A 12977-nucleotide genomic window follows, 5' to 3' on the forward strand; every position below is an offset into this window, starting at 1 on the left:
ACGAGAACCCCAAAAAACGGGGGGTGCCCCAAAAGGAGGCGCAGGAGGCGGCCGGCGCGGGGGGAGGGGCGCGGGACCCCCGCCAGGTACCCCAAAATCGCCGAGAGCACGGGGGGGGAGGGGAGGGAGGGGTCGGGGTCGGGGGGCTCGGCCAAGCGCTCGAGGAGGAGGAGGGCGGGGGCTTCGGGGAGCAGGGGGTCCCCCAAAATCGGGGCTCGGGGCAGGGCGAGGGTGTGGAGGGTGGGGGGGAGGGGCGGTTTGGGTTTTTTGGGGGGTGGGGGAGGGGCTGGGGGAGGGGAGGGGGGAGGGGAGGTGGTGGTGGAGAGCCAGGACCTGTGGGGGGAGGGGAAAGGGGGGGGGAGGGAGGGGTTAGAGAGGGAGTTGGACCCCTCCCCCACCCCTCCCAAAAAAAGGGGGTTGGGTTGGGGGGGGGGAAATGACCCGAAAATTGTTGAAGTTGCTTCGATCGGGCCCAAAAAATGCTTAAATTAGCGCCTCCCTAAAAGTCGTTAAATCAGCCCTGAAATCTCCTTAAATCAGCCCAAAAAACCCCCTAAAAATGCTTAAATTATCCCCCAAAATCTCCTTAAATCAGCCCAAAAAAAGCCCCTAAAAAAGCTTACATTATCCCCAAAATCTCCTTAAATCAGCCCAAAAAAAGCCCTAAAAATGCTTAAATTATCGCCCCAAAACCCCCTAAAAATGCTTAAATTATCCCCCCAAATCTCCTTAAATCAGCCCAAAAAAAGCCCTAAAAAAGCTTAAATTATCCCCAAAATCTCCTTAAATCAGCCCAAAAAAAGCCCTAAAAAAGCTTACATTATCCCCAAAATCTCCTTAAATCAGCCCAAAAAAGCCCTAAAAATGCTTAAATTATCCCCCCAAATCTCCTTAAATCAGCCCAAAAAAGCCCCTAAAAATACTTAAATTATCCCCCCAAAACCCCGTAAAAATACTTAAATTATCCCTCAAAATTTCCTTAAATCAGCCAAAAAAACCCTAAAAATGCTTTAAGTAGCCCCCCCCCAAAAAAACCCAAAAGTCGTTGAAACACCCCAAAATCTCCTTAAATCACCCCCCAAAAAAACCCCTAAAAATGCTTAAATTGTCCCCAAAATCTCCTTAAATCAGCCCAAAAAAAGCCCTAAAAATGCTTAAATTATCCCCCCCAAGAAGTGTTTAAAGCATCTCAAAATCTTCTTAAATCAGCCCAAAAAACAAACCCCAAAATCCCTCCCAGGACTCCTCAAATCCCCCCAAATCCTCCCCAAATCCCCCCAAATCCTCCCGAAATCCCCCCCAAATCCCTCTCAAATCCCCCAAATCCTCCCCAAATCCCCCCAAATCCTCCCCAAATCCCCCCCAAATCCCCCCAAATCCTCCCCAAATCCCCTCAAATCCCCCCCCAAATCCCCTCAAATCCTCCCAAATCCCCCCAAATCCTCCCGAAATCCCCCCCAAATCCCCCCAAATCCTCCCCAAATCCCCTCAAATCCCCCCAAATCCTCCCCAAATCCTCCCCAAATCCTCCCCAAATCCCCTCAAATCCCCCCAAATCCTCCCCAAATCCTCCCCAAATCCCCCCAAATCCCCTCAAATCCCCCCCCAAATCCTCCCCAAATCCCCTCAAATCCCCCCCAAATCCCCCCAATTCCCTCCCCAATTCCCCCCCAAACCTCCCCAAATCCCCTTCAATCCTCCTCCAATCTCATTCAATCCCCCCCAAATCCCCTCAAAATCCCCCTCAATCCCCCCAAACTGCCCCCAAAATCCCCCCAAATCCCCCCCAATTCCCTCCCAAATCCTCCCCAAATCCCCTCAAATCCTCCCCAAATCCCCCCAAATCCCTCAAATCCCTCTCAGGACCCCTCAAATCCCCCCCAAATCCCCCCAAATCCTCCCCAAATCCCCCCAAATCCTCCCCAAATCCCCTCAAATCCTCCCCAAATCCCCCCAAATCCCCCCAAACCCCTCAAATCCCCCCAAACCCCTCCCCAAATCCCCCTCCCCACCCACCTCAGCCCCCTCCAGCTCCCCGGCCGCCGCCTCCCCGGGGGTCCCGAGCCCTTCTCGGGGCAGATCCGCCGACGCCGCCTCCTCTTCCTCCCCTTCCTCCTCCTCCTCCTCCTCCTCCTCCTCCTCCTCTTCCCCTCGCCGTAGCTTTTGCCTGGCTCGTAGCCCCCGGGCCAGTAGCCCCCGGGCGAGCAACGGGGCGGCTCCGCGCTGCTCCAGGAGGCGCAGGGCCAGCGGGTCCCAGGCGAAGGCGCTGAGGGCCAGCAGCACCCTCGGGTGCCAGCGGCGAGCGCGGGGTCCGCAGCACGGCCAGCAGAGCCCCCAGACCCCCCGAGCCCCGCACCCGAGCGCGGTTCACGGCCTCGCGGCACAGCAGGCACAGGGCACGCAGCGCCCAGGCGAAATGGGGGACCCCCGGGGCTGAACTGGGAGCGCCGGAGCCGGAACTGGGATCGTCGGAGTCGAAATGGGGAGCCCCGGGATCGAAATGGGGAGCGCCGGGATCGAAATTGGGAGCGCCGGAGTCGAAATGGGGAGCCCCGGGATCGAAATGGGGAGCGCCGGGATCGAAATTGGGAGCCCCGGGATCGAAATTGGGATCGTCGGAGTCGAAATGGGGACCCCCGGGGCTGAACTGGGGAGCGCCGGAGCCGGAACTGGGATCGTCGGAGTCGAAATGGGGAGCGCCGGGATCGAAATTGGGAGCGCCGGGATCGAAATTGGGAGCGCCGGGATCGAAATGGGGAGCGCTGGAGTCGAATTGGGGAGCCCCGGAGTCGAAATGGGGAGCCCCGGGATCGAAATTGGGATCGTCGGAGTCGAAATGGGGAGCCCCGGGATCGAAATGGGGAGCCCCGGAGCCGAATTGGGGAGCCCCGGGATCGAAATTGGGATCGTCGGAATGGAAATTGGGATCGTCGGAATGGAAATTGGGATCGTCGGAGTCGAATTGGGGAGCCCCGGGATCGAAATTGGGAGCCCCGGGATCGAAATTGGAAGCCCCGGGATCGAAATTGGATCGTTGGAGTCGAAATGGGGAGCCCCGGGATCGAAATGGGGAGCGCCGGGATCGAAATTGGGATCGTTGGAGTCGAATTGGGGAGCCCCGGAGTCGAAATGGGGAGCCCGGGATCGAAATGGGGAGCCCCGGAGTCGAAATTGGGATCGTCGAAATGGAAATGGGGAGCCCCGGGATCGAAATTGGGATCCCCGGAGTCGGAACTGGGATCGTCGGAGTCAAACTGGGGACCCCCGGAGCCAAAATCGGGATGCCCCCGAGTCCGATTGGAGACCCCCGGAACCGAATTTGGGATCCCCGGAGCTGAATTTGGGATCTCCAGACCCGAATTTGGGATCCCCGGAGCCGAATTTGGGATCCCCGGAGCTGAATTTGGGATCTCCGGAGCCGAATTTGGGATCCCCGGAGCCGAATTTGGGATCTCCGGAGCCGAATTGGGGACCCCCAGACCCAAAATCGGGACCCCCAGACCCAAATTTGGGATGCCCCGAGTCTGATTGGAGACGCCCGGAGCCGAATTTGGGACCCCCAGCCCCAAATTGGGAACCCCCAGCCCCAAATTGGGGACCCCCATTCAAGCGGGGACCCCCACCCAATTTGGGACCCCCGTTCATTTGGAGACCACCCCCCCCAAATTGGGGGCGTTGGGGGCGACCCCCACCCTTAACTGGGGGACCCCCACCCAATTCGGGACCCCCAACCTTAACTGGGGGACCCCCACCCAATTTGGACCCCCAACCTTAACTGGGGGACCCCCACCCACTTTAGGACCCCCACCCTTACTGGGGGGACCCCCACCCAATTCGGGTCTCTCACCCCAATTTGGGACCCTCCCCAAATTTGGGACCCCCACCCTTAACCGAGGGACCCCCACCCAATTTGGGACCCCCACCCTTAACTTGGGGACCCCCACCCAATTCGGGACCCTCCCCAGATTTGGGACCACCCCCCTTCAATTGGGGACCCCCACCCTTAACTGAGGGACCCCCACCCAATTTGGGATCCTCCCCAAATTTAGGACCCCACTCTTCACTTGGGGACCCCCACCCAAATTGGGACCCTCCCCAGATTTGGGACCACCCCCCTTCAATTCGGGTCCCCCACCCAATTTGGGACCCTCACCCTTAACTTGGGGACCCCCACCCAAATTGTGACCCCCACCCACTTTAGGACCCCCACCCTTAACTGAGGGACCCCCACCCTTAACTTGGTGACCTCCACCCAAATTGTGACCCCCACCCACTTTAGGACCCCCACCCTTACTGGGGGGACCCCCACCCAATTCGGGTCTCTCACCCAATTTGGGACCCTCCCCAAATTTGGGACCCCCACCCTTAACCGAGGGACCCCCACCCAATTCGGGACCCTCCCCAGATTTGGGACCACCCCCCTTCAATTCGGGTCCCCCACCCAATTGGGACCCTCACCCTTAACTTGGGGACCCCCACCCAAATTGTGACCCCCACCCTTAACTGAGGGACCCCCACCCAAATTGGGACCCTCCCCAAATTTGGGACCCCCACCCTTAACTGGGGGACCCCCACTCTTAACTTGGGGACCCCCACCCAATTCGGGACCCCCACCCACTTTAGGACCCCCACCCTTACTGGGGGGACCCCCCACCCAATTCGGGTCTCTCACCCAATTTGGGACCCTCCCCAAATTCGGGACCCCCACCCTTAACTGAGGGACCCCCACCCAATTTGGGACCCTCCCCAAATTTGGGACCCCCACCCTTAACCGAGGGACCCCCACCCAATTCGGGACCCCCACCCTTAACTGAGGGACCCCCACCCAATTTGGGACCCTCCCCAGATTTGGGACCACCCCCCTTCAATTGGGGACCCCCACCCTTAACTTGGGGACCCCCCCCCACTTTAGGACCCCCCCCCTTCCCTTGCTGCCCCCCCCCAACTCAGGACCCTCCCCCACTTTACTCCCCCCCCCCTTCAGCCCCTCCCCCTCAGCCCCCTCCTCACGGTGGCCACCGCGGCCTCCACGGCTCCGGCCGCTCCCAGCGCCGGGCCGCAGCCACCCCGGGCGCTGACCGCGGCCAAAGCGGCCAAAGCCGACGCCCGCGGGTCCCTGCGCTGGTCAGTGGCCAAAGTGGCCAACGCCCCCAAAGCGGGGGTCACCGCTTCGGCCACCGCGGGGGGCACGGGCTGGCCAACAACCCCCGCAACGCCCTGGCCAAAGCGGGGCCGGCCGGGTCAGCGGCACCCAGAGCGGCCAAACGTGTGGCCAGCGCTGCGGCCGCCTGGACACGAGCCGGGCTGGCCAAGGGGGGGCTCCTCAGGGGGTCCCGGCGGGGATTTTGGGGGGCGGGGGGACCCCAAAATGCGAAGGGCGCGGGCGGCGCTGAGGAGGGCAACCGGGGGTGCCGCAGGTGGTGGCCAAGGAGATGAGGAGGGGGGCGGCACCTGGGGGGAGGGCAGGGGTTAAAAGGGGGGGTTGGGGGGATTTGGGGGTTTTTGGGGGGGTTTTGAGGGATTTGGGGGGGTTTGGGGGGGATTTGGGGGTTTGAGGGCAGTTTGGGGGGGTTGGGGGGGTTTGAGGGGTTTTGGGGGGGATTTGGGGGGGTTTGAGGGGAGTTTGGGGGGTTTTGGGGGATTTTGGGGGGATTTGAGGGGGATTTGGGGAGGGATTTGGGGAATTTGGGGGGGTTTGGGGGGGTTTGGGGGGTTTTGGGGGGATTTGGGGGGGTTTGAGGGGAGTTTGGGGGTTTTGGGGGGGTTTGAGGGGTTTTGGGGGGGTTAAGGGAGGGTGTGGGGGGGTTTCTGGGGGGTTTGGGGGGGTTTGAGGGGTTAAAGGGGGGTTTTGGGGGGATTTGGGGGGTTAAAGGGGGGTTTTGGGGGATTTTGGGGGGATTTGAGGGGGATTTGGGGAGGGGTTTGGGGAATTTGGGGGGGTTTGGGGGCTTTTTGGGGGGGTTAAGGGAGGGTTTGGGGGGGTTAAAGGGGGGTTTTGGGGGAGTTTGGGGGGATTTGGGGGAGTTTGGGGGAGGTTGGGGGGGTTTGGGGGGTTAAAGGGGGGTTTTGGGGGGATTTGGGAGGGGTTTGGGGGTTTTTAGGGGGGTTGGGGGGGATTTGGGGAGGTTTTGGGGGAGTCTGGGGGGTTTGGGGGAGTTTGGGGAATTTTTGGGGGGTTTGGGGGGGATTTGGGAGGGGTTTGGGGTGATTTGGGGGGATTAAGGGAGGGTTTGGGGGGGTCTTGGGGGAGTTTGAGGGGTTAAAGGGGGGTTGGGGGGGCTTTTGGGGGGTTTTGGGGTTTTTTGGGGAGTTTTGGGGGGATTTGGGGGGAGTTTGGGCGGGATTTGGGGGGGGTTTTGGGGGGGTGGGGTCAGCCCATGGTAAGAGAGTTCCCAAATCTGTCTTAAAACGCCCCAAAATTGCCCTCAAAGGTCTTGGAGTTGTTGGTGCTCAAAAGGTCCCGAAATGGCCCAAAATTGCCCCCGAAATTCCCCCAAATCCCCCTGAAATTGCCCCAATTCCCCCAAAATTCCCCCAAATTCTCCCAAATTCCCCGAAATCCCCCCAAATTGCCCCCAATCCCCCCAAATTCTCCCCAATTCCCCCCATTTCCCCCTAAACCTCCCCAAATCCCCCCAAATGCCCCCAAATTCACCCCAAATCCCCCAAAATTCCCCCAAATTCCCAAAAATTTCCCCAAATTCCCCTGAATTCCCCTCAAATCCCCCCAAATCCCCCGAAAATCTCCCCAAATTCCCCCAAAATTCCACCCAAAAGATCCCAAAGCTCCCCAAATCCCCCAAAACCCTCCAAAATCCCCTAAAATTCCCCAAAATTCTTCCCAAAATCCCCCCAAAACTCCCCCAAATTCCCCTCAAATCCCCGGAAATTCCCCCAAATCTCCCCAAAACTGCCCCAAATTCTCCCAAAATCCCCTGAAATTCCCCCAAATTCCACCAAATTCCCAAAAATTTCCCCAAAATTCCCAAACATTTCCCTGAAACTCCCTCCAAATCCCCCCATAATTCCCCTCAAATCCCCCAAACCCCGCGAAATTCCCCAAAATCTCCCCAAATCTCTCCCAAATTCCCCCAAAATCCCCCAAATTCCCCAAAACCTCCCCCAAATTCCTCTCAAACCCTCCCCAAACCTCCCCCAAACCCCCCAAATTTTCCCAAAAAGTTCCTCAAAACTCCCCCCAAACCCCGCAAACCTCCCCAAAATGCCCCAAACTCCCCCCAAACCCCCTCAAACCTCCCCAAACCCCGCGAATTTTTCCCCAAATCCCCCGAAATGTTCCCCAAATCCCCCGAAATGCCCCAAAATGCCCGGAATTGGCCCCAAATTGCCCTCACCGGCCTCCAGGACGTGGCGGGCGCCGTCGGGCTCCAGGGCCAGGTTGGCCAAAGTCCGGGCGACGCGGTTGTGGACGCTCTCGGGGCCGGCGGGCAGCGCCAGCAGGGCCACTGGGGTCAAAGGTCAGGGGATCAAAGGTCAGGGGGTCAAAGGTCAGGGGGTCAAAGGTCAAGGGTCAGAGGGCAAAGGTCAGGGGGCAGGGGGGCAATGGGCAGCGCCAGCAGGGCCACGGCGGGGCAAAGGGCATGGGTCAGGGGTCAAAGGTCAGGGGTCAGAGGGCAAAGGTCAGGGGGCAGGGGGGCAATGGGCAGCATCAGCAGGGCCACTAAGGGTCAAAGGTCAGGGGTCAGAGGGCAAAGGTCAGGGGCCAGAGGGCAAAGGTCAGGGGTCAGGGGGCAATTGGCAGCACCAGCAGGGCCACTGGGGTCAAAGGTCAGGGGTCAGGGGGTCAAAGGTCAGGGGTCAGGGGGTCAAAGGTCAGGGGTCAGGGGGTCAATGGGCAGGGGTCAGAGGGCAAAGGTCAGGGGGCAGGGGGCAATGGGCAGCGCCAGCAGGGCCACTGGGGTCAGAGGGCAAAGGTCAGGGGTCAGAGGGCAAAGGTCAGGGTCAGCAGGGCCACTGGGGGTCAAAGGGCAAAGGTCAGGGGCCAAAGGGCAATGGGCCGCATCAGCAGGGCCACTGGGGTCAAAGGTCAGGGGCCAGAGGGCAAAGGTCAGGGGTCAGGGGGCAATAGGCAGCGCCAGCAGGGCCACTGGGGTTAGAGGGCAAAGGTCAGGGGTCAGAGGGCAAAGGTCAAGGGGCAGGGGCAATGGGCAGGGGTCAGGGGGCAAAGGTCAGGGGGCGATGGGCAGCATCAGCAGGGCCACTAAGGGTCAAGGGTCAAAGGTCAGGGGTCAGAGGGCAATGGGCAGTGGCACCAGGGCCACTGGGGTCAAAGGGCAAAGGTCAGGGGTCAGGGGGGCAATGGGCAGGGGTCAGGGGTCAGGGGGCAAAGGTCAGGGGGCAGGGGGGCAATGGGCAGCGCCAGCAGGGCCACTGGGGTCAGAGGACAAAGGTCAGGGGTCAGAGGGCAAAGGTCAGGGGTCAGAGGGCAATGGGCAGCGCCAGCAGGGCCACTGCGGGTCAAAGGTCAGGGGTCAGAGGGCAAAGGTCAGGGGTCAGAGGGCAAAGGTCAGTGGTCAGAGGGCAAAGGTCAGGATCAGCAGGGCCACTGGGGGTCAGAGGGCAAAGGTCAGGGGCCAAAGGGCAATGGGCAGCGCCAGCAGGGCCACTGGGGTCAAAGGTCAGGGGTCAGAGGGCAATGGGCAGCGCCAGCAGGGCCACTGGGGTCAAAGGTCAGGGGTCAGAGGGCAAAGGTCAGGGGGCAATGGGCAGCGCCAGCAGGGCCACTGGGGTCAGAGGGCAAAGGTCAGGGGTCAGAGGGCAAAGGTCAGGGGTCAGGATGACCACTGGGGGTCAAAGGGCAGGGGTCAGGGGTCAAAGGTCAGGGGTCAGGGTCAGCAGGGCCACTGGGGGTCAGAGGTCAAGGCTCAGGGGTCACAGTGGCCACTGGGGGTTCAAAGGTCAGCGCCAGGATGGCCACCCAGGATCAAGGGTCAAAGGTCAGGGTGGCCACAGGGGGGCTCTGGACTGTTCCATTCCCATCCCAGGGGGGTTCCCACGCCATTCCAGGCCTTTTTCCCGCCCCACTTCCCCTCCCTTGGAACTCCCAGCCCCGTTCCCAGCCCTTTTCTCCCCATTCCCGGCCCTTTTCTCCCCATTCCCGGCACTTTCCCCTCACTCCCGCTCCTTTCCCCTCATTCCCGCTCCTTTCCCCTCACTCCCGCTCCTTTTCCCCCTCACTCCCGCTCCTTTTCCCCCTCACTCCCGCTCCTTTCCCCTCACTCCCGCTCCTTTTCCCCTCATTCCCGCTCCTTTTCCCCTCACTCCCGCTCCTTTTCCCCTCACTCCCGCTCCTTTCCCCTCACTCCCGCTCCTTTCCCCTCATTCCGCTCCTTTCCCCTCATTCCCGCTCCTTCCCCCTCACTCCCGCTCCTTTCCCCTCACTCCCGCTCCTTTTCCCCCTCATTCCCGCTCCTTTCCCCCTCACTCCCGCTCCTTTCCCCCCTCATTCCCGCTCCTTTCCCCCTCACTCCCGCTCCTTTTCCCCTCATTCCCGCTCCTTTCCCTCATTCCCGCTCCTTTTCCCCTCACTCCCGCTCCTTTTCCCCCTCACTCCCGCTCCTTTTCCCCTCATTCCGCTCCTTTCCCCTCATTCCCGCTCCTTTTCCCCTCATTCCCGCTCCTTTTCCCCCTCACTCCCGCTCCTTTTCCCCTCATTCCCGCTCCTTTCCCCCTCACTCCCGCTCCTTTCCCCTCATTCCCGCTCCTTTCCCCCTCACTCCCGCTCCTTTTCCCCCTCACTCCCGCTCCTTTCCCCTCATTCCCGCTCCTTTTCCCCCTCACTCCCGCTCCTTTTCCCCTCATTCCCGCTCCTTTCCCTCATTCCCGCTCCTTTCCCTCATTCCCGCTCCTTTCCCCTCACTCCCGCTCCTTTCCCCTCACTCCCGCTCCTTTTCCCCCTCACTCCCGCTCCTTTCCCCTCACTCCCGCTCCTTTCCCCTCATTCCCGCTCCTTTTCCCCTCACTCCCGCTCCTTTTCCCCTCATTCCCGCTCCTTTTCCCCCTCACTCCCGCTCCTTTCCCCCCTCATTCCCGCTCCTTTCCCCCTCACTCCCGCTCCTTTTCCCCCTCACTCCCGCTCCTTTCCCCCTCACTCCCGCTCCTTTTCCCCTCATTCCGCTCCTTTTCCCCCTCACTCCCGCTCCTTTCCCCTCATTCCCGGCACTTTCCCCTCACTCCCGCTCCTTTTCCCCTCACTCCCACTCCTTCCCCCTCAATCCCGCTCCTTTCCCCTCATTCCCGGCACTTTCCCCTCACTCCCGCTCCTTTTCCCCCTCACTCCCGCTCCTTTCCCCTCACTCCCGCTCCTTTTCCCCTAATTCCGCTCCTTTCCCCTCGCTCCTTTCCCCTCACTCCCGCTCCTTTTCCCCCTCACTCCCGCTCCTTTCCCCCCTCACTCCCGCTCCTTTCCCCTCACTCCCGCTCCTTTCCCCTCATTCCCGCTCCTTTTCCCCTCACTCCCGCTCCTTTTCCCCTCATTCCCGCTCCTTTTCCCCTCACTCCCGCTCCTTTTCCCCTCACTCCCGCTCCTTTTCCCCTCACTCCCGCTCCTTTTCCCCTCATTCCCGGTCCTTTTCCCCCTCACTCCCGCTCCTTTTCCCCTCATTCCCGCTCCTTTCCCCTCACTCCCGCTCCTTTCCCCTCACTCCCGCTCCTTTTCCCTCATTCCCGCTCCTTTTCCCCTCATTCCCGCTCCTTTCCCCTCACTCCCGCTCCTTTCCCCCTCACTCCCGCTCCTTTTCCCCTCATTCCCGCTCCTTTTCCCCTCACTCCCGCTCCTTTTCCCCTCACTCCCGCTCCTTTCCCCTCACTCCTGGCTCCTTTTCCCCTCACTCCCGCTCCTTTCCCCTCACTCCTGGCTCCTTTTCCCCCTCACTCCCGCTCCTTTTCCCCCTCACTCCCGCTCCTTTCCCCTCACTCCCGCTCCTTTCCCCTCACTCCCGCTCCTTTTCCCCCTCACTCCCGCTCCTTTCCCCCCTCATTCCCGCTCCTTTCCCCTCACTCCCGCTCCTTTCCCCTCACTCCCGCTCCTTTTCCCTCACTCCCGCTCCTTTCCCCTCACTCCCGCTCCTTTCCCCCCTCATTCCCGCTCCTTTTCCCCTCACTCCCGCTCCTTTTCCCCTCACTCCCGCTCCTTTCCCCTCACTCCCGCTCCTTTTCCCCTCACTCCCGCTCCTTTTCCCCCTCATTCCCGCTCCTTTCCCCTCATTCCCGCTCCTTTTCCCCTCACTCCCGCTCCTTTCCCCTCACTCCCGCTCCTTTCCCCCTCACTCCCGCTCCTTTCCCCTCACTCCCGGCTCCTTTCCCCTCATTCCCGCTCCTTTTCCCCCTCACTCCCGCTCCTTTTCCCCCTCACTCCCGCTCCTTTTCCCCTCATTCCCGCTCCTTTTCCCCCTCACTCCCGCTCCTTTTCCCCCTCACTCCCGCTCCTTTCCCCCCTCATTCCCGCTCCTTTCCCCTCGCTCCTTTCCCCTCACTCCCGCTCCTTTTCCCCTCATTCCCGCTCCTTTCCCCTCGCTCCTTTCCCCTCACTCCCGCTCCTTTCCCCTCACTCCCGCTCCTTTTCCCCCTCACTCCCGCTCCTTTCCCCCCTCATTCCCGCTCCTTTCCCCTCGCTCCTTTCCCCTCACTCCCGCTCCTTTTCCCCTCATTCCCGCTCCTTTCCCCTCGCTCCTTTCCCCTCACTCCCGCTCCTTTCCCCTCACTCCCGGCTCCTTTTCCCCTCACTCCCGCTCCTTTCCCCCTCATTCCCGCTCCTTTCCCCTCATTCCACTCCTTTCCCCTCGCTCCTTTTCCCCTCACTCCCGCTCCTTTCCCCTCACTCCCGCTCCTTTTCCCCCTCATTCCGCTCCTTTCCCCTCGCTCCTTTCCCCTCACTCCCGCTCCTTTCCCCCTCATTCCGCTCCTTTTCCCCCTCACTCACCGAGCCGCGGGACCCCGCCGAGGCTCCGGGCCTGGCGCCGGCAGCCGGGCTCGGTGCAGCAATTGCCGAGCACGCTCAGGGCCAGGTCCAGGATCCGCCGGGGCCTCTCGGGCCCCACGAGCTCCAGGAGGGGCCCGAGGCCTCCGCGCTCGCGGAACCGCGCGGGGCCCCCGGCCCGCCGCGTGTGGCGGCCGCGCAGCGCCAGCAGCGCCCGAGACAGCGCCGGCTCGGCCGCGGCCCGCACGGCGTCCACGCACCAGCCCAGGGACTCCGACATGGTGGGGGAATTGGGGGGAAATCGGGGGGAAACGGGCAAAAAAAAAAAAAAAAAAAAGCACACCGGGAAGGGAAAGGGAACGGCGAGGGCCGGAACGGGCGGAGCGGGGAGAGCGGGGAGGGGGGAACGGCGGGGAGGGGGCACCGGGAGAGCGGGGGAAGGGAGAGGGGGAGGGACGGGGAGCGCGGGGGGTGATGGGAGGGGGAGGGGCGGAGATGATTGACAGGGGGTTGTGAGGGGGAAAGGGGCGGGGTCAGGGGTGATTGACAGGTGGGTTTGTGAGGGGGAATGGACGGGGTCAGGGGTGATTGACAGGTGGTTTGTGAGGGGAAAGGGGCGGGGTCAGAGGTGATTGACAGGTGGGTTTGTGAGGGGAAGGGGCAAAGGTGATTGACAGGTGGTTTGTGAGGGGGAATGGACGGGGTCAGGGGTGATTGACAGGTGGGTTTGTGAGGGGAAGGGGCAAAGGTGATTGACAGGCGGTTTGTGAGGGGGAAAGGGGCGGTGTCAAGGGTGATTGACAGGTGGTTGTGAGGGGAAAGGGGCGGGGTCAGAGGTGATTGACAGGTAATGCATGAGCGGAATCGCGATGGCTATGGGTGATCGATTGATTGATTGATTGACCACGAATGATTGACACGCGTTGAGGCCGAGGGGGCGTGGCCAGCACTTCTCGCGATGTTTCCCGCCCGCTCTCGCGACATTTCGCGCCGTTCCCGCCTCGCCCCTCCCGCCTCCAAGATGGCGGCGCACGCCGAG

The 12977-nt window shown here is 61.5% G+C and overlaps 2 protein-coding genes across 2 annotated transcripts; both read right to left on the minus strand.

Moving 5' to 3' along the window:
* Window positions 1-209: 209 nt before the first annotated feature.
* On the minus strand, window positions 210-3580 carry LOC309585852 (uncharacterized protein; the record flags this gene model as incomplete). The annotated part of the gene is made up of 2 exons (XM_082303684.1): window positions 210-333; window positions 2017-3580. A coding segment is annotated over one exon (1563 nt), but the record flags the coding sequence as incomplete, so codon positions are not given.
* A 1440-nt stretch (window positions 3581-5020) lies between these two features.
* ARMC5 (armadillo repeat containing 5) lies at window positions 5021-12386 on the minus strand. The gene is made up of 3 exons (XM_082303683.1): window positions 11942-12386; window positions 7356-7466; window positions 5021-5451 (listed from the first exon to the last, which is right to left on the minus strand). Exons 1-3 carry the CDS (start codon window positions 12216-12218, stop codon window positions 5324-5326), a joined length of 516 nt encoding a protein of 171 aa, XP_082159809.1. The 5' UTR covers window positions 12219-12386; the 3' UTR covers window positions 5021-5323.
* Window positions 12387-12977: the final 591 nt, after the last annotated feature.

This window comes from Coloeus monedula (genome assembly GCF_965178545.1).
Source record: "Coloeus monedula genome assembly, contig: HAP1_SCAFFOLD_666, whole genome shotgun sequence".
Lineage (NCBI taxonomy): Eukaryota > Metazoa > Chordata > Aves > Passeriformes > Corvidae > Coloeus > Coloeus monedula.